This window comes from Anser anser (genome assembly GCF_964211835.1).
Source record: "Anser anser genome assembly, chromosome: 23".
Lineage (NCBI taxonomy): Eukaryota > Metazoa > Chordata > Aves > Anseriformes > Anatidae > Anser > Anser anser.
Window position 1 is genome coordinate 1,235,560 of NC_139744.1, and position 24,335 is coordinate 1,259,894.

The window sequence follows — 24,335 nt, forward strand, 5'->3', positions numbered from 1 at the left end:
ATGACCAGTAATCCTTTGCACGTTTTATTTCGAAAACAAAGCAGTCCAAAAAGGAAGATTTATTTTTAATAATAAGACTCTATTCCATGCAGATTATCCATAGTAAATACATTGCATTAAAAGACAGTAAAGTGCCTTTAGTCCCCCCAAACAGTCCAACTGTGCTGTAAATTCAAGTATGTGGAAAGTAGGCCTTTAGTTAGTAGGAGAGTGTTTTTTGATCTGGGTCCTGCTCCCACTGATGCCAAAAACATGGGGGGTCTGGCCCCAGCTCTAGTGGGAGCAGAAGCAAGACCGTGGTTTGTGCCGAAGCCCCCGTTGTGTTTTCCCAGCTGCTGAGCAGCCGAGGACCCCCCCACGACGTCGCTTTCTGCCCGATGACAGCAGTTGCCTTGCACAGGCTGCGAGGGCACCGTGCTTGGGAAGACGAGCGAGGGGGGTAGCAGGTGCTTGTGTTTGGCACCCCTTGGAACCAGCTGAGCGAGGGACTGAGCACGGCTGACAGCCCCAGCCCACGGCAGAGCTATAAAACACAGGTCTGTATACACGTGTACGTTACAGTCCGCTCTGAAGCTCCAGTACTGGGAGCCTTGGAATCCAGAGGAACGCCTTGGGATACAGCTGGAGAAGCCCTGTGAGTAAAAGCAAAACCAAAACCTTTTTATGTCGTAGTTGTCACCATCACGTTCCTGCTTCGGCACTCGAGACTAGCAAGATTAACCCGCATCCTGAAGTCAGAGCTGCGCAGGTAGGTGAGGAGTGGTGATCTGGATGTGCTTGGCTTGGTGCCGCTCTCCTGTTTCCTTTGACATGAGAGCAGCTCTTGGTGATGGTAAGGACATTTGTTTCTCTTTCTTCTAGGCCTCAGCAACATTGCAATTGGTTTTTCTGGAATTTAATAGACCGCCTCTTCAACTACAAGGACATGAGCACAGAAAATGCAGAAGAGGTTGTTCCCAGCTGACCTCATGAGAGGTAGGAGAGATGATTATTTTCCTTCGTCCTCGAGACACAAGTGCCTTGCTTCTCCAGGGCAGGCAGTGGGAGCCGAGCACTCCCCAGTTACACAGCCTGGACTGGGGGATCCAGACCTTCAGCTTGGGGCATGACTGTGGGCACTAACCTCATCTGGGGATCAATGGGAGCTGCTAACGCCGTACCTGACAATACCCCGAACCATGCTCCTCAGGAGAAGCTAGAACAAACGTCTACTGAACAGCTACAGAATACAGAGGATCCTGCTTTGTTTTGTTTCTTTGCGTAAAGGCAAAAAAAAAAAGGGGGGGGGGGGGGAAAGCCTTTCTGACAAATTTGGCATCTGTCCTGTGGTATACTTTATGCATCTCAGCCGTTTCTGTGCTAGGGCACTTGGATGTTGTTTTTCTCCACCTGAGGATCTGATCCTCTTTTGAATTCTTTTAAGATTCTGGCTGTAGTAACGCAGCAGTGATTTATACAGCTCAATTGCACTCTATTTAAAGTCTGTTTTCTTTTCAATTTGCAGCATTTCAGACTTGCTGGATGTTACCTAGCATTTCTAGGGGCTGTAGAGGAAGAGGAGTACCTAAAAATCTTGCTGTTATTCTGTATGCATGTCAAGAAAAAGAGGAAAATCAAGGCCATTTTTTGAAAAGATTAAGATCCAGAAAAAAGTCCTTGCCAGCTTATAACTGTTTCAAAGATCAGATCCGGGGCAAAAAACTAGATGACAGCGTTCCTTTGAGTTCCTCAGGGAAACAGGGAAAAAAAACAACTTTCCAGCTGAAAGCTTTATTTGGGAATAAGGTTTAGTTTATCTTCAAAATACATCTAAGGAGAGACTGTCTGGGTCATAACAGCTTGGCACGGCTCGGTCTGACTTACCCTGTTAGAGCATTTTGGTGCCTTTATGCCATAATAAGATGCAGCAAAAGTCTCCCTAGTGGCTACACATGAGAAAGTATAATCTGGGGTCTAAATGCCACAAAGCATCCATATTTATCTTTAATGGCTATATAAATTCAGCAGATGAGAAGGAAGACATTAATTAGACAGACCATGCCTTTGGCAGTAATCACCACCAGTGACAGCTGAACCAGCCAGTGGATAAAATATGCACCAAAGATGATATCAGAATAAATAACTGAGGAGCAAGAGGGGAGGGAAAAAAAAAAAAGAAAAGCCCATACAACCAACACCTTTTTTTTTGGTGGGGGAAATAAAACTTTACCTGACACTGGACTTTGGACTCTGCCTTTTTCATACCACCTTTCCTCAGTTTAGGGACGAATCCTGCTATGGCTGGTGGCTGTGGAAGTGGGATAAGCATTTCTGCAGCTTAGTCTGGGATTTGATTGCACAGAAGGAGCAGAACAACCCTGAGAGGTCTGGTGTTGAAGCCCTTAGGTAGGGTCAGATTCTGGAATCACAGTATCGGTACCAATGCAGACCAGGGCCTATCACAGACACAATAAGAAATAAAAATAAAAAAATCCACTGATTCAAGGCTCTGAATACTATGATGCTAACAAGGCATTTTCCAGATTTTCAATGTATCAAGGCATGTAAGGCCTTTGTGTTTTATTTATGGGACGCTCCCATGAAGGAGGGTTTACCTCGGGATGTAGCCCATGGGAGCACACAGCTTTTGCTCGGGCTCTGTCCCCATCCTCTGCCTTTAAAACCTACCCCACTCCTGCTGGATTAGCAGCTGTGCTGTGAAGATATGTCTTGAAGAAATCTAAGATATTTTTTTCGCTCTCTGAGTCCTTTAGGGTAAAGTTTGTAGTTAGTAATTGAGGAAACTAATTGGAAGCGAGAAAGTGCATCAGAGCCACGGGCTCATGAACATCCTGAAGGTGAATCCTCAGCGGGGGTTTTGCTTTTAAAATACATCGGGTTTCCCTTTCTGCCGGAGCAGGGGGAAGCAGCTGTTACTGGGACGGGAGAGGAGGGCAGGGAATGGAAGCCATGGAGGCGCGGAGTCGGGATGAAGATGAAGCCAGGAGGCTTCTCAGCCCTGAAGACAAAATTAATCGCTGCCTGCCCCAAAAAAAAAGAAGGGAAAGGAGAAAGGGAGGGAGCTGGGGGAGAGGGGAAGGGACAGAGGTGAGCCCTGGCGAGCCAGCCTTACAGCCCTGCAGCCGCCACCGTCGCCGTCCCAGCCTCACCTCGCCGCGTGCCAGCAGAGCCGGGGGGGCAGCACGCGGCCCCGGGGGAAAACTGGGGGCTCTGCCGAGATGTGGCCCACATCAAGGGTCCTGGTGGAGGAGCAGAGAGGTCAGCCCCACGCAGGCGGGGAAAACCCAACCAGGAGACAAAAACCGGAGCCAAGCTAAAAATTGGGCCGCGCTCTTTTCTACTGACACGTGAAGGGCTTCGGAGCCGGGCTGCAGGCAGAGCCCAGCGTCCCGCCACCGCTTCGGGCTCTGCTGTCCTGTGAGGAATCCCAGCAGGTCCCATCCTCACATCGCCCCGGCTCCTTCCTTTCACGCTCCACTCGGTCGCTTTCCTCTACTTTGCTCTTTCTTTTCCAGGAGGGGAAAGACTTTGCGGTAACAGAGGACCCCCAAGGCGTGGGACGTGGCGGTCAGAGGCGCGGGGAGGGGGGGGAAGCAGCGCTCAGCACTGCTCTGCCTCCACGAAGCCCTCCTTCTCGTGGCCGGCTGCCTCCACCTCGGCGTACGTCGCGTGGCTGCCGTGGTTGCGGAACTTCATGGCCGGCCAGCGGTGCGGCCGCCGCTGCGGGCGGAAACAAGGAGCCGTCAGGAGCTGCGAGGCGGCCGTTGGCGCCGGGCCTGCTGCAAAGGGGGCAGCTCAGCCCGGAATAATGCTGGCTTTGTGGAAGCTCAGCTTTCTATTAACAAAAGAAAAATCGCTTTGTGCTTTCAAGAGCGCATTACGACGCAGCGGTCACGCTGAGCTGACCCACGGGTAGGGCTGAGATGGGGAGTGGGTGGAAGGGGAAACTTGAAGGAAAAGCTCACTTCAGCCCCAGAACAAGGGGGCTGGGGATGCCAAGAGCTGGCTGTGTGAGCACAAACACATCCCCTCCGTGCTTCCCCTCCACCAGCAGCACGGGGACAGCAGCGCTGCCCAGTCTCAGCCGGGTGCTGCGAGGAAAAAATGCACCAAACACTGCCAGGTGCTCGGGTACTGAGCTGGTAAAGGGCAGGGAGACTGAGCCTGCAGAGCCTGGCCCTTCCGAGGACACAGCCGGAGGGAAGAGAAGGGCTCGAGGACAGAGCTGGCGAGCAGTGAGAGGCTGAGGGCCACGTGCTGCTCCCTCCCTCCGCAGCAGCTCCTGTGCCAGGATTCAGCCCACTGCTGCCTGCCTCGGGAGCCTGCACCAAGCGCTCGCCTGGCTTTTAGCAGCAGATGGAGACTGTCGGACCCCCCCCCCATCCTTCCGAGAATTAAATTCTTCCATTTAGAGCCTTCACGCCACCGCTCACACGGTAGCTGATGGCATGACATCTATCAGCAAAGTCTGACAATTTTTGTCAACAAAATCCAGCTGGGCAATTCAAGAGGCAGCGATCGCCGTTAAGTCACGGCTCCAACCAAGGGCCCCCACGTACAACTGCTAGTGGAGGGAGGCAGGTGGGAATGTCTAACGTTGTATGGGGAGAAAAGGCAATGTGTGAAAGGGAGGGTATGAAGGAGTGCAAAATAAAACAGCGTGGGAGGGAGCCTAAGTTTAAAGCATCATCAGCTGGAAGTTGGGAGATTGGCTGGGACTGCAGGGCCACAGAAAGAAACGTGGATGGGAGAGCTATCCAAGTTCCTCTCTCCTCTCCTCTCCTCTCCTCCTGCCCGCCTCTGGAAGGGCAGGATTGGTGCTGATGGCAGAGAAAGAGAAAACCGGCCGGGGAAAGGTTCTCTGCTCACCTCAATGAAGAACAGGGCGGCGTTCGAGGTGGGGTGGCTGTTGATGTAAATCCCAGCGAGGATAATGGCTGCGATGAGCAACACGGCCAGGACGATCCCCACGATCGTACCGGTGTGAACCGGGGCGCCTGCGTCCTTGGCCGGGAGGCTGCTTCCCACACCTGCAAAAAGAATCCACGTTTTTTGTATTTGAAGGACACGTTCTGTATTTGAGTTTTACAGCGCTCTTTGGCACAACTGTTTGACTCTGTTCATGTAAAAAAATGCAAAGAAAGGCAGTCGCATGGGAAGAGCAAACTCATCATCGTGGTGCGCCTGGCAGGACTGAGAAAGTGGGAGAAGCAAAGAGCATCAGGGCAAAACAGCTAGGCCCCAACCTTCGCGTTTCACAGCCTGAAACGGTATTAAGGTAAGGACAATGGGATTCTTATCTTGATTACATCTTTCCAATCTCACTTTCGCCTGTCCACCCGGCTGGCTGATCATAGCTCTCCTCTGCATTTGATGTCAGTATAACCTGTTCCCACCTGGAGCAGAGTGGGAGCAGCTGAAGAGGAAATCGGGGCCTTACCTTCGCTCCCTGCATACTGATTGAGCTTTGTGTCATCTGAAAGAAAGCAACAGCAAAGAAGTTAAGAGCCTTCTGAAATAGTCTCCGTGCTTCCCACCCTCTTTTATCCCTCTGTAACAGGGATGCTGCCAGCACACACCTCTTGGCACAGCGTTTACACAGCAATTACACATTTACTTAGTTTTCAGCCTCGGAGTATGATGGAAGGGAAACGCACCCAGAGAAAAAAACACAATGGTGTAAGCACGTGCCTCGTGGTTTATCTTCCTTCACAAAGGTGGCACCTGGAGCACAAACATCTGAGGAAAACAGTCTTTATGTGTCTTTAACAGTCTTTAGTAGCCTAAATATGCTTGGTGTTCAAGGCAGAATAGTCAGGGATGACTTCACGTTCAGACGACAGCATTTGCTGTGCCGTGCTGCCAGTACAGCCCCAATAAATCACGGGGACGTTGCTCTGTGGACGCCTTCCGTGGGGGGCCCAAAATCCAATTATTTTCTTTCCTTTTTTTTTTTTTTTTTAATCTCACTCTGGAAGCACCAGGATGTGTTTGTACAAGGCTTTGGGTCTTGGTGCTCCCCACCACTGTGCCCTCGAGAGTCCAGCCGAAGCCCTGAGCCAGAACCATTGCCACCGGGCTCACGCTGGGCTCGGCCACGAGGCACCACCACGAGCATCCCCAGCACGCAGGGACACGCCTGGGCTGGCCTCGAGGGGTGGACCCACGCCTCCACTTGGCTTCTGCCTTCGCCGCGCTGCTCCAGATAAAGTTCGCTGCCTGGTGCAGCTGGCTGTTTGTTTCCTTCCAAGATTACAAATTAACTTCATGCTTGACTACGTCACAGAAAGCCTCTTGTTCTTTTTCCAAGAATTGGCGATGAGTTGGGAAATAATCTCCGTGGTGGTGTCGCACTCCCCCTTCCTTTAATTGCTCCTTTCAAAGTCAACTCCGTCAGCCAGGCGCTCCGTTCCCCCTGCCAGCTCCTTCCCATCGCTGAAGGACAATTACTAATGTTCCTTTCTATTTATTCTAATTAGCAGTTTGCGTTAGGGACTATTAAGCAACGAAATTGAAGCGATACCTGCCGCTAGTACCCGAGGAGCGAGCCCTGCGCTAATAGGATTATCAAGCTTCAGAACAGGGGTGTCCCGGGGGGAGGACGGGGCTTTATTTGGAGCCTTCCTATGCTGGGACGAGCACCGCTCGTGAGCAGAGGGCAATCACACGTCTCTGCTGTGCTACTGCCAGGCTGACAGCTCTGCCAGCCCTGAGCAAGAACCAAGCACATCAGAAACGTGAGCCCCCGCATGCAGCATTAACCTCCGTTACGGTGCTGGGAGCCCGACCACCAGGGGCTTATGCTTTGGTCTGTCGCCTCCTCAGACCTCGACGAAGCACAAAAAGGCAGCGATGCACCTGTAACGCTGCACCGGGGGATGCCCCGTCCCTTTTCCCGTCGGGGTCTCACCTCCTGGGCTGCTCCTTCCCTCTCCCACTGCCACCAGCACCCACCTCTGCCCCCCTGCTCGGACAGACACCTCCTTAGGGGACTTGGGTGGACATGGCCTGGCTTTACGAGGTCTGGGACCGAGGTCCCTGGGGATGGGGTGTCCGTGCCGCAGGGGTTGGCCCCATCGCCCCGTACCTTCCGTAGTGAGGCCGTCAACGAAGAGCGAGGAGGTGGAGGCGGCGACGTCCTCCTCCAGCGGTGACAGTGAGCTGCTGGGGGGAGCTGAGTAGTGGTTGTCCTCTGCCAAATCCTCGCAGCTCTTCTCATCGGACTGAAAAGGAAACGGAGCGGCTGGTGGCCCTAGAAATCCTCCAGCATGAGCACCAGGGTGCCAGCAGTAAGGTCTGGGCTTCCCGGCCCGAGGGCTGGTTGGGCTTCGGATACTGGCATGGGACAAGGGGACGTGGTGCGGGGTGCCAGAACTGGAGGGGAAGGGGGTGGAGAACAGGAGGAAGAATTTGGGGACCACTGAGTTAGGGGATGACAATGGCAAGGTCCCACGGTCTGACCTCCTCGCATCCCAGGACATGGGTGTCGGGCCGCTGACCTCCCTTTCCCTCGCTCAACCCTCTCGGTAAACAGGGAACAAGGATGAGTTTTCAGCAGGGGAAAAAAAGGCAAACCAAAACAACAAAGCACCAAAGCAGAAACAGATGTTGTGTTCGAGCTGATCTCGCTGAGACAAAGAAACGAGTTCATCCAACGTGGAGGCAGTTGTGCTAACAAGGACAGAAAAAAAATAAAAAAAAATCCCAAGGACTGATTTCTTCATGCTTCAGAGTGAGCAAGAGTCCCACTGCAGAAGGCGAAGAAAAACCATCCCGGAGCACTCTGGCTGCACCAGGCGTTATCCTGGGGGGGGGGTCTCTGAGCACCCAGTACCAACCAGCAAGGCGAGGACTGGTGCTGGTGTGGCTGGGCCATCTTTTAGCTGCCCCAGAGGAGCAGGGAGGAGACGTCCCTACCGATACCCCCATGGGTAGGGAGGAGATGTCCCTACTGATGCCCTGCTGTAACAGGAACAGCTACGTCTCTAACGGGATACCCCATCTGTTCCAGAACAGCACGGGGCAAGTGGAGCCGAGAGCCCGTTGCCGGAGCTGGGACGTGGCCGCGGTGCTGCCTGGGGCTCAGCACCGCTCCCAGCGCCTGGCAGCAGCCGGTCCCTGCCTTACCTGCTGGCCGCAGCCGTAGGACAGCCACTCCTCGCGGTATCGGTCGAACCCGCTGGAACACCTGCGGCGAGAAGCGGGGTTAACGCGGGGCAGGGACCCCGCAGGCAGCAACGTGCAGGGTGCTGACGGCCCCTGAGCTGCCCAGGAACCCCGAACGCTACCCCGACGGGCACTGCCTGCAGGTACAGACAAACGGCAGAGGAGCGGAAAGATGACACACATGCTGGTCTCCGAAGGCACGGACGGGGTTTCCAATACAGCTGTGCTGGAAGGGCCCAAATGTTCCTCTTTACAGAGGTGGAAAATGGTCAGCGCTTCTTCTCCAAGGAAAACAGAGAAGCAGAGGAATAGGAAAAATATATAGACTGAGTTTGAGTTTCCATTCCCTGGACTCTGTGCCAGGGCAAGGTCAAGATCTCCATGATTTTATTTTATTTTTTTCTCAACAACATCTGCACAGGAAAAGCACATTAAAGAAATTATAACTGACACTGGGAAAACACCAGCTACAGAAACAGAGGAACTGAAGCAGTACACTGACCTTTGGAAAGCCTCTGGGGACTACCAAAACACGAAACACGGGCTCAGCTCGTACAAGCAGCAATTTTCCCAACTACCAACCAAGAAAAGAGGAGAAGCCACAAAGAACTTCAGGTCCCGCTGAGTCGCTGAGCGCTTTTGTGGCAGAGTTCCTGTGACAACTGGGGGCTCAGCATGAGCAAAATGCAAACTGTACCGCCCAGAAGAGAGCTGCAAGGATGCTGGGGGGTTAAAACACTGAGTTGGACTCGGGGTGCGAGTCCAAACCCTAGAAGCCACCCTCCCAGCTTCCCTGGAAAGATTGCGTTGGCTCTGCAAAACCAGCCCGGTTGAAAGCCAACACGATAGGAGTGGACTTGCTCTAGCTTGCAATTTCCAGCACATGTAAGCCCTTGCCATCCGAGCTTTCCATTTGTAACCTAAGCTCTCGGGGACCGAGCTGCCTACGTGCGGTTACAGCTGCAGCACGCGCGGATTTGGGGCAAAGCACCGAGGCGTCACCGCGCTGTAGGTGATGAGAGCAAACACAAGCGACAGCAGCCTGGATTTGAGAAGATCAGGCTTGTGAATGCTGTCAGTTTGAAACAAGCAGAGTGATAAAGTGCTCGAATGCTGGGGTTTCAGCCCAAACCAGACCCAGACCAAGCCGCTGCATCCCAGGCCTGGGTTCGTGACCAGAGCCACCTCTGCTTTCAGGCATCCCTCAGCGGCGAGGGCACAACATCCTCTACCAGTGGGGCAACTGTCACCGAAAAATGATCGTCCCCTGGCTCTGGGGATGCTCCAGCCTGTGCTGACTGATGGGGTAACCTCTGCGATGCCTGCGGACCGTCCCTGTCCCTGCTGCCCTGTCCCTGCCCTGTCCCTGCCCGGTGCCTCGCAGGAATCGCCAGCGAGCGCAGCCCGGGGAGGCTGCGGAGAGGAGGGGGCGGCGCGGGGCGAGCCGAGGATGTGTGTTACTGGGTCCCCTCCCCTGCCGCCAGCTCTACATAACCGGGTCTGCAAAACCTCATTAAACGCTCTCTGCTGGAGCTGAAGGAGAGCAGGGCGCGGGCCGGCTGCAGCGCTGGGACTGCAGCACGCCGGCGTCCCCAGCACAGCCAGTGTTCCCAGTACAACCAGCGTCCCCGTCCTCGATGTCCGTGATCCCCTGCTCTCCTTGCACGCCCCAGCCCGAGCCAGGGCCGGTTTCCCCCATCCAAAATCTCCCTGACAAAAGCCTCGGCCTTACTTCTCGCCCCAACTTGTTCAGCTCCTGCATCAAAGCGCTGGGACCAGGAACGCCAGCCCCGGGAAGTGTCTCCTCCTAATTGCTTTGCTTGCAACCTGAGATCAGGCCGCCACTTTATCACGGGCTGTGAGACAGTGAGAGCAGCGCTCTAATGAAAAAAAAGGAAAACCACTTTAAAAAAAAAAAAAAAAGAAAAAAAAGCCAGCAGCAGCAATAGAGGCATCGCAGGAGCTCAGCCCTGGAGTGACACTTGCTCTCCCAGCTACACACGCGTTAGCGAGAGGAGAGGTGGGAAGGGACTCGTCCACGCTACCTCTGCAGGACGTGGCACCAGCTGCAGTTGAAGGTCAGCTCCGAGGTCACGCACATTTCACAGCTCTGATGCTGGAGACAAGCTGCAAAGGAGAGAGGAGAGATGAACCAGCAAGGCGCCGGCACCTGCCCGGGGCACTTCGTTTTGGGAGAGCCGGCGATGGAGGCAGAACGCCAGCAGCTCCCATCCCAAAAGGCAGCAGTGCCCCTTTCCCACGGGGACGCCTGCCCCTGCCTCCCTTCTGACCTCGATAAGGCAAAAAATTAACACCCCCTCCCCGAAGAAAACCTTGGGACCAGGCCTGCTAACCCCGTGGCTCCTCTGAAGACATTGCTCTCATCTGCCCTGGCTGCCAGGGGGAACAAAATAGCAAGCCTGAAGGAAACAAAAATAAAACTGCAGAATGCTTATTTATGATCTGCTCTGCAGGAGCCCTGCCTGCTGTTAAAGTTGCCATAAAATACCCTGGGGGGGCTGTTTGGATGCACAGCCTCGGTATCCTCGTGACGGATTTACTCCCTGCTCTGTATTTACGGACCGCATGACGACTTTCCCTCGTGAGCGTGGATCCTTGGCTTTGAACACTAAAAATGGATCTGGTTAGCGGGATGCTCAACAGATTTCACCAGAGTATTGACTGTGGGGGCGTGGAAACTGCCTCGTGGCCAGGCCTGAGGGGAGGCAGCATCCAGCAGAAGTGCCTGCAGCGTGCGGGGCAAAGAGCAGGAACTTCAGCAGCCGGGCAGGTGGAAGGAGCCACCCGTGCTCCCTGCACTATTTTTGCTCTTTTGCTCTTTCTTTTTGCAAGAAGTGCGTCTGCAGCTCAGCCCCCGGCCCTGCTGGCTCCTGCGAACAGCACAACTGCAGGCACATGCCCAGGACCAGCGCAGGATGGGCCCCGTGCCCACCAAGGGATGGAGATTCGGGGATGGTTGCAGCAGGACGGGCTGCCCTTGAGAGGGGAAAACGAGGAACTGAAGGCCCCCCCCGACTTACTGGGCAGCGGGGTGAACTCCACGGCCGACATGCTGGTGATCCTGCTGGTGTCCAGCTCCACGCGGTGGTACTCGTAGATGGTCCGGCGGCGGGACTCTGAAAGGCGGCGGCTGCGCGTGAGGCTGGGCACGGCCCCACGGCGCTGCCCCACGCAGGAATCCCGGCACTGGGGGCTCTGCCGGCTCCCAGCTGAAATCAAATGGGACGCAGGACAGGACAGCGGTGGCTGCCAGGCTGCAGGGGCAGGAGGCGTTGGGGTTGGGGCACGGATCTCCTCTTCCCAAGGAGGAGCTCGGAGCTCTCGGCCCCCTCTCCCTGACCAGAAGATGCCGAGGTGGACGTGGACCAGCCCTGCGTCGCCCCGAGCAAGCAGGGAGCTGCACAGCACATTGCTTGGCGGTGACTCACGGGCCCGCCAGCCTCCCCCGGAGCTCCTCGGTGCTCTGCAGCCTCCACTTCCCCCCTCTCCCTCGCACCTTGCCCCCTTCCTTCTCTTTCCCCGCTCTCCTGGGAGCCGGAGGGGTCTCTCCCGGGCTCAGGGTTCCCCCACGCATCTGCTGCTAATGCCCGTGGTGACACCACGACGGTGCCCTGGCTCCGTGCCGCAGGGGGGCTGAGCAGAAGCGCCCCTCCAGCACAGCCACGGCTCCTCGGCTCCGCTCCTGGGGACCGGCAGGCGAGCAGGACAAGGCGCTCTTCCCCCAAATCCCATTGCCTTCAAGCCTCGTTTCTTCACCTCGCGAGGTTTTTCTCATCCAGCCCCTGCATTTCCCCGCAGGCGGGAGGAGCGGGCAGGGGTCCGCGAGACCCCGGGCACAGGGAGCAGGAGCAGGGGGGCAGCCCGGTGGGGAGGGGGCACCAACCCTCTGGGCTGAGGCTTTTACACCAAGTAGTGAACGGGTAACAAACGAGGGCCAGATGGCAGGCGCCATAAATAACGAGCAGAAGCAGCCGCACGGGTGCAGCTCGGGGAGGCAGGAGGAGCGTGGTCGGGGAGCCGAGAGGCTGAAGCTGCCTTTGCGTCCTGCTCACCCTGTGCCTGGAGCTCACGTCACGCGTGGAACGAGCGTGTGGCCACACACGTGGTCCCCGTGTCCTGCTGGTGGTGGTGCAGGTCCCAACCCCACCTGCAGCACTGTGATCTGAGGCTGAGGACACCCCGGAGCCCCAGCGGTGCGGCTCCTCCGATCCTGCCCCCAGTGGCTCCCCGCAGCCCACCCCACCCATCCATCTCCATTCCCGTTTGCACCCGCTCTGCCCCTCATCAGCTGGAAACCAGGAAGCGATGCTCGGCTGCTGGCAGCGATTCTGAACGCTGCTCAAGAAGCCAGAAGCCCTTCTGCCTGCAGCACGTCCCTGGAGCACGCAGGGTCCGTGGGCCGGGGCCATGAGCAGGGAAAGACCCCGGAGAGCTGCGCCCCATGGGAGACGCACGGGGGGCGTGGACACGAGGGGTCCCCAAGCAGCCCCACGCACCTCCTCACGTCCCCACCGTGCCTGCGAGCAGTGCTGCTTTCCTTGTCTGTGCAAGTCCCCGAGGACGAGGGTGTCCCCGCTCCCTGCATGCCTGTCTACTCGCAGCCGCGGTGTTGGGGACCCCCGGCACCCCGAGAGTGACCCCAACAGCCGCCTGCCCCCGTCCCCCCCGCAGCGACTCACCGGGCACCTCGGGAGATGGGTTGAGGATCATGAAGGCGTCGGAGAGGCCGGCTTTCACGGGGTGCTGCGTGGTGCTGATCTGCAGGACGGGCACCGGGATCTGCAGGGGGGAGAGGGCGCGATGGAGCCCGGCCATGCTCCGGGCTGGGGCTGCTCCGCAGAGCCCCCGGCACCTCGGTGGCTCTGGGAACGCCCAGGCTCGGTGCACCGATGGTTCCCGGACCCGCGGGATCCCCACGGGGCCCTGCAGCTCCCCCTGCCAGCCCAGCCGGACCCCCGGGTCCCGCCGTGCCCTCCCCACCTCTCACCTCCTTGTACCCGAAGACGATCCTCCCGGTGCTGTGCAGGGCGGCCTGGAAGGTGAAGCTGCCCATGTCCTCCTTGCCCTGCAGGTACACCTTGTCCCACTGCACCACAAACACCGTCCCTGGGGGCAGACCAGAGCAGGTCACCCTCTTGCCTCTCCTCACCCCGTGTCCCTGCAGCCCCGTTTACCGTCGTGTCCCTGCGAAGCTCCCCGACACCTCATCCCCATCCCCCGAGCACAGCCCCTGCTGAACACCCCAGCCGCCCCTACCCAAACCCACCGGGCGTCCCCAGGTACCAAACAGCCCCCGCTGCTCCATCCCCCTTCCCCACCCAGCTCCAGCCCCGTTATTGGGGGTCCGAGAGCTGAGTTTCGCCCAGTTTCACGAGGAGGCGGCGGGACCAGCGCTCACCGTTGTCCAGGTACTGGACGGTGGAGTTGCGGGAGTAGCTGGGGTTGAAGTTGGCCATGAGGGGCGCCACGTACTGCGTGGCCGTGAGCATGCGGTGGATGACGTCCCCCATGAAGATGAACCCTGCGGGGGCAGAGGAGGGTGAAGCGGGCCGCGAGGTCGTAGCTCGAACCGGGGCTGTGTCCAGCCCCCGTCCCATGGGAATGCCGCGCCAGCCGCCCCCAGCTCACCTCCCGTGGCGATCGTCACCTGCCGCAGGAGGTGGCCGTAGAAGGGGAAGTCAAAGGAGAGGACGATTCTCTGCGGAGGAAAAGGGGGGTGAGAACGGCAGTCAGGTGGTGGAAAACCTTGGGGTGCAGGCACCGGGATGGGTTCATGCCCATCGGCATCGGCTCTGCCCTGCCTTGGAGCCGGTGCGTGGAGGGATGGGAGCGGGATGGGAGCAGGCACCCAGCACCCACGGCTCGCCCCCTTCCGCCCCCCAGGGCTGGCTCTGGGGAAAACCAAACGCTTCCCACGCCTTGGTCTGCACCAGGAGACGTGGAGGAGCTGCTGCCGCCCCCCCGGCGAGCTGCCCCCAGGGAAATCCCTGCTGGGAGAAGGGACCCCGGGGACAGCCCAGGCTGCGCCAGGTCCCGCGGGGCTCACCGAGGCCTGCCTGTGCGTGTTGGAGAGGATCCCGTGGATCTTCACGTGGCTCCTGTTGGCCGCTGCCATGTCCACCCACAGCCCCCGCAGGCGTGCATCCCCCGGGCCGTAGGTGCGGGACACGTAGTAGCTGTGGTTGTCCTCCTGCAGCAGGGGGGGGGACAGGGGACGGCGTCAGCGTGGCTGCTCCCCGGGGGGACACAAAACCCCCGGGCACAGCTCGGAGCCCTGAGCCCGGTGCAGCGCAGCGGTGACAGCAGCGCAGCGATTCCCCGCGGGAAGCCGGCACCGGGGGGTGCGGAGCGCCTGGGGAAGGAGCGGAGAGGAGCCACGAGCCCGGCTCATGGCAGGGAGCAGGGGCTGGCTGGCAGGAGAGGGGCCGTGGCTCACGGGAGCCTTCAGCAGAGCAGATGCGGCCGTCCCGAGAAGAAAATACCTGGCGGGAAGTTGGAGCTGAAGCGACCACCGGGCGCAAAGCAAACAGGTGAAGACGTCAAGGCCCGGAGGAAACGACCGACCTCGGTGCACGCAGCTGAGGGGCGGCGAGCACCTTCACCAAGCCCAGCCAGAGGGACCCCGGGGCTCCTGCTGTCTGCCCCACAGCTCCGGGGGGGCCGCAGCCCCCTGGGGACACAGCCGGGAGCCGCCACTTGTCAGGGCGGTGGGGTTGTATCCTCATTTTCCTTGGGAAAACTTTGCTCCGTGCCAGATGCTGGCACGCCGCCGTGCTCGCCGCTCGTCCCCGCGTGCTGCCCTCGTGCTGCTCAGCTCCTTCCGACCCCAGCCCTCGCCCCCAGCACCCCCCCAGCCCGCTCCCAGCTTCACAAACCAAGGCGCTGCAGGCAGGGAAGGAGACGTCAGCCCAAGAATTAATGGGTTGGAGGGGGAAAAAAAAGAAGGAAAAGGCCCGGCCCTACACAGCCTTGTTATTTCCCAGCGCACCGCCGCAGGGTCTCTGGGGGTTGTAAGGAACAAGGTGGAAGTGCTATCAGAGAAGCCCCGTAACGTGCAATTTCTCTGCTTCAGCAGAAGTCAGGGAGAGCTGCTGCCCTCCTCTCCCTCCCGTAGGTCCTGGTTCCAGGGGAAGCTTCCCCAGCTCGTCCCTTACAGCAATCCAATGTTTTAGCCCCCGTTTCTGTCCCAGAGGGACGGACGCTGCCCGGGGAGCCCCTTTGGCACCGATGGGAAACTGAGGCACGGAGGAGCTGTGCTGGTACCGGCTCATCCCAGCACACGGCCCCGTGCAAAGGTTCTGGGGGCCCTGGGACGTGAGGACAGAGCGGTGCTGGGTGTCCAGCCCCAAAACCCCCGCGCCCCCGCACCGAGCCTCGCCGCCCGCGGCCCCCGCGCCTGCCCAATGTGTTCCCAATAAACCGGGGGGGAAGGAGCCAGGATGGGAGCGCGGAGGAGCTGGCTGCCGAGCTCCTGAGCTCATCGCTGACTCACTGGGGTGTCCCAGCCTGTCACCTCGCGTTGCTTACAGGACTGGGAGAGGTTCGGACACACAAACAAGGGGCAGCGCAGCACCGCGGGAGCGCACGGCTCCTGCGCCCCGAACCCGAAGCGTTTTGGGGGCGAGAGGCTCTCCGAAAGGGCTCCAGCAGCTGGGGCACGGAGAGAGGCAGGGACTGGCAGCGGAGCAGTGTCCCTGGCCTGGAACATGGCCCTGCTCTTGGGGCGGGTGCTGCTCGCCCCCCGACACCGCCAAGCCCCGGGAAATCGCTGCCTTCCCCTCACCGGGACCCACAAGCGCGGCCGCGCCCTCCCTGCGGCTTCCTGGCGCCCTTCGGTGCCGTGCTGTGGTTGGGCTGCTCGGGCTGGGATTTAAAAACACTTCCACATCGGGGATGTTCCTGGCTTCTGGCCCCTCTCCATCCCCAGCCCTGGTCAATGAGCGAGGCCGGGCGGGAGCTGGAGCGGAGCGGAGCCAGCCCGGGGCCCCCCAGCCCTGCAGCCGCGCTCCCTGCGCCCCCCTCGCCCTGCGCCCCCCTCTCCCATCGCTTCTCTCGTCCTCGCAGCCCCTCAGAACAATTCCTCGCTCACCTTCCACCTCCTCCGCTGCTCTCCCTCTCTCCCCAGTCCCGCCGGGGTTTGCAGGGCCCCCGCAGAGCTCCCCGGGGGTCCCTTTACCAGGGGCTCAGTTCTGTTTTACCACCGTTTCTCTCCTGCACCACCTCCTCCGTGAACTAATCCCACTGAATCCACAGTCGGCTGCCAGCAGCAACCCCAGAACAAGTCACGAGTCACCAGAGCGGGGTCCTCATCCCACAGAAAGCGTCCCGCCCCGAGCCCATCGCAGCCTGGGGACCCCCGCATCCCCCCCCACAAACAGCGGGGAGCTGACTGCAGGGAACGAGTTAGGCACAGCCAAGGGGCGAGAGCTGGGTGCCACCCCCCCAGCGGTGACACTGCTGCCACATAATTCCACCAGCAGCCGTAAAAAAGTGCGAGAGCCCCCCGCGGCCCTGCACAGCCCCTTGCAGCCCCCAGCAGCATCCCCGCTGCAACGTGGCACCGCAGCGAGCGGGGCGTCCCCGAGCTGCCCAGCCCAGGGCTGGCCCTTGGGTGCCCCCGGGGACCTGGCAGGGCTCAGAGCAGCCCCCAGGCACGGCCGTCTCCCCAGCGGGCTGTAATTACCCCCCCCCCGTGCTGCCAGGATCCAGCCCCACGCGTTAAATCAGGGCCAGCATCTCCGCCAGCTCCCTGCCCAGCCTGGAAATAGCTCGGGGCAGTGGCGGGGCCGGATCCTGCCTCGGGGGGGTGCAGGGGGCAGCGTCAGGTCCCCGACTCACCACGATCCGCGTCTCGTTGGCCGGCAGCGTGTCGATGGCCAGGCTGCGCCCCACCAGGTCCTGGCTGATGTGGGTCCCCTCCGGCCCCGCCGCGGGCTCCCCAGCTCCGAGCCGCCCTTCGCCCGCCGCGGGGCTCCCGGGGGGGCGTCCTGGGAGAGGAGGGGGGCACAAGGAGGGGTCAGGCTGGTGCCAGCCCTGTCCCCCCCAGCAGGGCAGCTTCTGCCTGGTGGCACGAGCCCGGTGGCCCCAGCGAGCAGCACGGTGATGGGGACGCAGGGAAGGGCACCTTGGGTCAGGGGTGACTATGGGGCACAGGGACGGGGGGGCCACGGGCAGGGGAGGACAAGGACGGGGGGGGGCAAAAAGAGGCAAACCACCAACAGAGCTGCCCCCTGCCCGGCTCCCACCCTGCGCGCACCAGTGCTTGAGGAGGGGGCACCAGGGGGCTCCAGGCGCCCACCCCGGCAGCCCCTTCCCCAAGTCCCTGCCTGCTGCATCCCTGCCCCGGGGGGGCTGCCAAGGCCAGAACGTGGCGGGGGGGGATGAGGAAGCTGCTTGGGACCAGCTCTGGAGGCTCACGAGGTTTCCTGGCAGCTCCGCAAAGCGTGGGCAGCGCCGCCGGCACGCGCTCGCCCACGGCGCGGGGACCCACGGCAGGGACAGAGCCGGGACGCGTGGGAGAGCAAAACCTCCCGTGGGGGACAAAAAAACCTCCTGTGGGGCCAGGAGCTGCTGCCCTGAGGGGGGGTTCGGGGCTGCCGGGGGCTCACTGCTGCCTAAATGAGCTCTCGGTGCCCCCCCCCCCCCCCCCGAGCCATCTCGCAGGGACCGTCCCCAACCCCTCCGGGAGGGGAAACTGAGGCAGGGGGGGCGCGGGGCGGACCCGGCGGGCAGGGGGGCTCCGGGGGTCGGGGGCGCGCTCTCCAGCCCCTTCCCCACGGGGGGGAGCCCCACGCCTCCGCCGTGCCGCCGGTGCGGGGACATCACGGGCACGGGGCGGGGGGGGGGACACGGACACGCGTGGACCCCCGCGGCAGGCAGGGGGCTGCGGCACCGGGACGCGGCGCCCCCCCGCAGCCCACGGCCACGCGGGACCGCGGGCACGGAGCTCAGCCCCGCACCGCCTCCGGTCCCCCCCCCCCCCCCCGGAGCTCGTCCTCCCCCCCGGCCGGGCACGCTCCCGGCCCCTACCTGCGCCCCGCGGGCCCGGCAGCAAGCAGAGCAGGATGAGGCCCCCCCAGCGCATCGCGGCCCCGGCTGTGCTGGGGGCTCAGCGCCCCGCCATGGGCCGCCACCCCCCCGAGCCGCCGGCACCCCCCCGAGCCGCCGCCGCCGGAGCCGGAGCCGGGAACCGGAGCCCGGGCAGGGGCCGGGGGTGGAGCCGGGGGTGGGGCCGGGGGTGGGCAGGGGGCCGGAGGCAGCGCCCGGCCCCGGGGGATGGAGCCGGGGGTGCCCCGGGGCCGGGCCGGGGGTGCCGCGGGGGGCTCCGGAGCCTCTCCCCGGCCCGGGGCTCCCGCAGCCGTCGGGGGGTCGGGGGGGAGCAGCGCGGGCAGGAGGGGAGAGGGGCTGCCCCCCCCCCAAACACACACGGGGCGCACAGAGCCTGCACCCCGAGCAAGCACCCCAAACTGTGTGTGCACCCCAAACCGCGCACACCCCAAACCACGCACCCCAAACCGCTCATGCACCCGAACCATGTGTGCACCCCAAACTGTGCATGCACCCCAAACTGTGTGCACACTCCAAACCGTGCACCCCAAACCGTGCGTGCACCCCAAACCATGTGCACACCCCAAACTGTTCGTGCACCCCAAACCATGCACTCCAAGCTGTGTGCGCACCCCAAACCATTCGTGTGCCCCAAACCATGCGTGCACCCCAAACCGTGCACACACAGGCGGGCACCTGCACCCACGGGTGGGAGCGCGGCCTCCTGCACGTGCAGCACTTCGAGGCCCCTCGTGGCCTCCTCCAGCACCCGGCTTCCTCGTCCTCCCCATGGCCCCGGTCCCGCAGCCCCTCGACACCGGCTGCCCCCTAAGGACCATCCTGGGGTGGTCTCGGGGCAGAGCCCCGCGCCCCCAGCCCCCCCGTCGTGGCAGAGACGGACGTGGGTGACGGATGGCACCGGGCACGGCCTCCCCCTGCCGCAATTAAAAAATCAGCCAAGCAGGTGCCGCCCGTCCCGGTGCCCGTGCTCGTCCCCGGGGCATTTCTCCGCAGGGAAACATTTCTCCGGGGCCTGGGGGGGGGGGGGGGAGACACCAGCCCTGCAGGGTGGCACGGGTGGCACCGAGCCCACGAGTGCACCACCCCGTCCCCACCGCAGGCACCCCGGGGGCAGTGGCCTGGTGCTGGGGTGCTGGGGCTGAGCCCCCCCCCCTTGCTCATCTTCTCACCCCCTCCCCAGCCTGTCCCAGCCCCAGGGGGGGTCCACGGCCCCCCAAAAGCAGCGCACGGGGCATGCACGGCCCGGCACGTGGCCAGCTGCCATCTAGTGACAAGCAGCAAGAGGACAACAAGCACAGCGATCGCAGCCGCTGTTTTGGGGGGCCCAGGTCCCCAGGTCCCCCCCCCCAGCCCTTGCCCCCTGCTCCCCCCCCCCGGCTGGGACCTGACCCCGTTGGTCACGGTGCAAGGTACCAGGAGCGCACCCTCGGAACGCAGGGCTGGGTTTCCTTCCCAAGCCCCTGTTTTTCCCCCCTTTGCAGGAAAAATGATTCCTGGGGGGGTTGGGGGTTCCCCAGGAGGAACTGGGCTGGGGAAGGGGGGTCAGGGGCGTCACCGGCCCTGCGGACCCCGGAGCCACCCGAGGTGCTGGTCCTGTGCTCGGGGTGTGGTGACCGCACCGTGACTCGGGCAGCAGCTGGGGGCTCAGTTGGGTGCCCAGTGGTTGGCTCAGCCCCAGAAGAGGGGGGAAAGCGGGACAGGAGCACCCTGGGGTGCTGGGGCAGGTGCTGGGTGCTCTCCCTCCCCGTGCTGAGGGCCTTGGGGTGACCCCGACCCCCAGCCCTGCGCCGGGCCCCGGGGATGCAGCGGAGCTGCAGGGCCCTGCGGCTGCTCGGCTGCCTGGAAGGGGAAGCGGGGGCGATGCCCGGCCCTGGGGGGGGCACACCTGGGAGCCCATGGGGTGGGGAAGGTGCTCAGCACCCGGTGAGCTGGATCTGTCCTTCGGCAAGAGAGAGAAGTGTCCCGTAACGGGGACACGGCGCCGCAGAGGCAGCAGGAAGCGGGCTGCGATGCGGTGCCACGTCCCCTCGCTGCTGCTGCTGCTGCTGGGGAGCAAATAAAGGGGGTGCAAAAAGGGGGGGGAATCCCCCCAAAAAGAAGGGGGCACCCGGATTTGAACCGGGGACCTCTTGATCTGCAGTCAAATGCTCTACCACTGAGCTATACCCCCTCTGCTGGGAGCTGCCTGCAGAGCTGCTCTGGTGCCTGCAGCCTGCATCGCGCAACCTCTGTGTAACTGCGCACGCTGTACACACTGCGCACACTGCGCACACTTACACACCTGCACACGCACCGTCTCACCTGCACACACAAGCAGGACCCCCGCACGGGGGTGTGGGGGGGCAGGGGGGGTCCATGCCCCACTCTCACCTGGGGTTGCGGCTTTTGGGGCCACACGGAGCCAGAAGACGCAGGAGTGGGAAGGAGCCGAACCCCAACTTGTGGCAAAGCCAAACCCGGGCTGTGCGGGCTGCTGGGTGCTGGGGGAGCCCCGAGCCTCCCCTCTGCCCCCCCCCCACGTCCCCCCCAAGCCACCAGGGCTGGGGGGTGCCGAGCGGTGCGGGGATTAAGCAGAGGCGGCGCCGGGGCGAGCACCCAGCGGGAGGCGGATGGGGAAGCGGCCGGGATTGTCCCCGGGGAGGCCGGGTCAATATTTAATATTTGCTCCCTAAGCCGCTGCGCAAACGCGTGCGGGGGCGGCCGCGGCGGGGGGGATCCTGGCCCGCAGCACCGGCACGAGGCAAAGCAAGGTTTTTGGGTCGCCCTGGTGCCAGCAGCTGCTGTGGGTTTGCAGCCACTGCTCCAGGGGATCCCCTCCCAGAGCTGCCCCGCGTCGCTGCGGCACCCATCAGGGTCTCTTGTACACATGGGGAAACTGAGGCACGGGGGCAGGGGGAGTCACCTGGGGCAGCAGGAGCTTGGGGATGGAGGCCCCGAGGAGGAACCCGTAGGAGGGGTGGCCCCGGTGCACCCCGCTCCCCTCTGACCCCCAGTGACAACCCCCCCCTGCTCCCAGCTGGGACAGCCGCCAGGAACAAGCCCCGGGGGTTTCTCCCCACTGCGAAGTGTATTGGAGGGGTCTGGGGGGGGGAGCACCGGGGGAGCCCCAGCTGAGACCCCCGCACGCCTGGGGACGCGGCGGTGGCACCGTCTGGGGACCCGCTCCGGGGAGCCCATTTGCGGGTTTGCTCAGCACGGCGGGGAGATAAGGGGCAGGCAGCAAACACCTCGTTTGCGGCGCCGTTAGGGAAGGTGCAAAGCTCGTCACCCCTGGATGCCGAGTGCGTGGGGGGGCTCCGGGGCAGCGCAGCCCCCATGGGCCCAGAGCACGGGGCTGGAGCCGAGCAGGCGCCGGGGCCAGACTGCTCCGAGGGGGCCGTTTGCTTTGGGGCTGTTGCCCCCAGCGAGGGGAAGGCTGGCAATTATGTTAATCCCTTAACCCCTGATTGCCTCCTCCTTCCCCATTAGGTGGGCAAACAGTTTTAGCAGCGGGGGCCCAGATAGGCCACGGGCTACAAATACCGGGCGCCCCAGCGCCGAGCACCCCAGCGCCGAGCTCCCCCAGCGCCATGCAGCCGGCCCTGGCCCTCCTCTGCCTCGGTGCCACGCTCCTGCCCGCCGCCTCCGGCCACCTCTGGGCCTGGATGTACTCCCTGCCCCGGCACCCGCCGGACGAGGCCGCGCTGGGCAGGAGAGCGGGGCCTGGGGACGACCTGGAGGAGGTGAGCGGTGTCCCCAGCCGGGGGGTGCTGGGGAGGGCAGGGGGGGGACAGGGGGACAGGGGGACAGGCAGCTGCAGCAGGGCTGGGAGCTGGGGTGGGTGAAGGCTTTGCAGCAGGGGTGGGTGACGGTTTTGCAGCAGGGGTGGAGGAAGGCTCTGCAGCAGGGCAGAAGTTTGGAGCAGGGGTAGGTGAAGGCTTTGCAGCAGGGGGGGAGGAAGGCTCTGCATCCAGCTGGAGGGGGAGGGGGGGGGCACAGCTCCCAGCCAGGGTGGGAGCAGGGTTTGCGGCAGGGGTGGGCGCAGGGTTTGCAGCCGGGGGGTGCGGGGGGTGCGGGGGGAGGTCGGGGGGGGCCGCAGGGCTGGGAGCCGGGAGGGGGCGCGGTCCGCAGCGGGCGCTCCAGTGGCGCAATCGGTCAGCGCGCGGTACTTATAGGGCAGTACGCGGAGCAATGCCGAGGTTGTGAGTTCGAGCCTCACCTGGAGCAGGACTTTTACGGGCTCCGGGAGCGGGGTGGGGATCTCCGGCTTCCCCCCCACACCCGGTGCTGCTGCCCCCACGCGCGGGGTTTTGTTTTCCCGAGAGAAAACGGCTGCTGCAGCGGGCATCCTCTGCGGATGGGTCCCCGTGCGCCAGCGGCACCCAAAAGCCCCAGGGACCTTGGTGCTGCCCTAAAAGCCCCAGGGACCCCGGTCCAGCCCTAAAAGCAGAGGGACCCTGGTCCTGCCCTAAAAGCAGAGGGACCCCGGTCCTGCCCTAAAAGCCCCGCAGCCCCCAATCCTGCCCAAGCACCCCTTTGCCCCCCCCCCCAAACACCCCCTGTGGGGTCCCAGCTCCCACGCGCCCACACCCAGCCGCAGCCGTGCCCCTTCCCCGCCTAAAACACCAGCACAATTTTCGTGCCGCCCTAACGAGCTCCTCCTGGCCCACCGTGGGGATGGGGACGGGCCCCCCCCCCGACCCTTTGCTCTGTCCCCCGTGTCCCCAGGTGACAGCGTGCGGCCCCGACAGCCCCTGCGCCCGCGGGCACTTCTGCGACGAGCACTTCGGGCTGTGCCTGCCCGCGCGCCCCGCCGGGCAGTACTGCCGCCACGACGCCCACTGCGCCCACGGCCTGCTCTGCATGTTCGGGAAGTGCCAGCAGCCCGTGCCCGACGGGCAGGAGGGTGAGCAGGGGGCTGGGATGTGGGCGGGACGGGGGGGACAAGGGGCAGCCCCCCCCAGCCCCAACCCTGGGAGCTGGGGGACGCGGTGCTGGTGGGGACGCGGTGCCGGCGGGGTCGGTGCCACCCTCCTGCACCAACCCCAACGCTCAGCCCCATCGCAGCCTCGTGCCCCAGTGTTGGTCTGGGGGCTCCCCTCCCCTAACCCCGCTCTCTGCCCCCCCTTCCCCCCCCCCCCCCAGGAGCCCGGTGCCACCGGGACGAGGACTGCGGGCCGGGCGGCTGCTGCGCGCGGCGGCACGGCGAGCGGGTGTGCCAGCAGCGGCTGGCAGCGGGGCAGGGCTGCCACGTCCCCCCCGGGGGCCTGGCCTTCAGCATCAACCAGGTGTGCCCCTGCCAGGCCGGGCTGGTGTGCCGGGCCTCCGCGCCCCAGCGAGAGTGAGTACGGGGACGGGGGGGGCACGGGCGGGGGTCCTGAGATGGGGGGGGTGGGGGGTGGGCACCCTGGCTGCAAGCCTTGTGTGGGCTCGGGGTAGGGAGTGGTGTGACCCCGATGTCCCCACGCACCCCGATTTCAACCCCGTGCCCCCAATGTCCCCCCGTTCCCCAATGTCCCCCCTGCGCCCCGATGTCCCCCCCGTGCCCCTGATGTCCCCCCACCCCCCTGATGTCCCCCCCGTACCCTCAATGTCCCCCCCGGTGCCCCAATGTCCCCATGCGCCCTGATGTCCCCACGCGCGCTGATGTCCCCCCATACCCCTGATGTGACCCCGATGTCCCCCCCGTGCCCCCAGTGTCCCCCCATACCCCCGAGGTGACCCCGATGACCCCCCCCCGTGCCCCCAATGTCCCCCCATGCCCCCGATGTCCCCATGCACCCCGATGTCCCCCCGTGCTCCCAATGTCCCCACGTGCCCCGATATCCCCCCTGTGCCCCCAATGTCCCCCCAATGCCCCCCCCCATGCCCCTGACATCCCCGTGTCCCCCCCCCCCGCAGGAAGGCGTTCGAGTACTGGCCGGAGAAGAGCGAGTGGAGGTGCCGGCAGCCCTGAGCCGGCAGCGCCGGATCGATTCCCTGTAAATAGCCTGTACAGCCCCCCCCGCGCGGACACGGGGCGCTGCTCCGTGCCTCCGTCCCCCCCCCGGGGAACCGGGCAGGTCCCGGCCACCCCCGAGCCCCCCCCCCCATGGCAGAGG

At 62.9% G+C, this 24,335-nt stretch overlaps 2 protein-coding genes across 3 annotated transcripts; one reads left to right on the forward strand and one right to left on the reverse strand.

Annotated features, from left to right (window-relative positions):
* Positions 1–13: 13 nt before the first annotated feature.
* PLXDC1 (plexin domain containing 1) lies at positions 14–18,404 on the reverse strand. 2 transcript variants are annotated; one of them, XM_083809478.1, is made up of 14 exons: positions 18,217–18,404; positions 17,026–17,174; positions 14,234–14,377; positions 13,816–13,885; positions 13,586–13,708; positions 13,175–13,293; positions 12,867–12,966; positions 11,208–11,303; positions 10,212–10,293; positions 8,128–8,188; positions 7,088–7,223; positions 5,441–5,476; positions 4,870–5,030; positions 14–632 (listed from the first exon to the last, which is right to left on the reverse strand). In XM_083809478.1, exons 1-14 carry the CDS (start codon positions 18,269–18,271, stop codon positions 138–140), a joined length of 1,827 nt encoding a protein of 608 aa, XP_083665604.1. In that variant the 5' UTR covers positions 18,272–18,404; the 3' UTR covers positions 14–137. The 2 variants fall into 2 exon arrangements, with proteins under 2 accessions (XP_083665604.1, XP_083665605.1); XM_083809479.1 differs by having other exon boundaries at positions 14–3,720.
* A 1,320-nt stretch (positions 18,405–19,724) lies between these two features.
* Positions 19,725–24,243, forward strand: LOC310885707 (dickkopf-related protein 3-like). Its single transcript, XM_083809344.1, has 4 exons — positions 19,725–21,977; positions 22,963–23,140; positions 23,380–23,575; positions 24,136–24,243. Exons 1-4 carry the CDS (start codon positions 21,825–21,827, stop codon positions 24,188–24,190), a joined length of 582 nt encoding a protein of 193 aa, XP_083665470.1. The 5' UTR covers positions 19,725–21,824; the 3' UTR covers positions 24,191–24,243.
* The last annotated feature ends 92 nt before the right edge of the window (positions 24,244–24,335 follow it).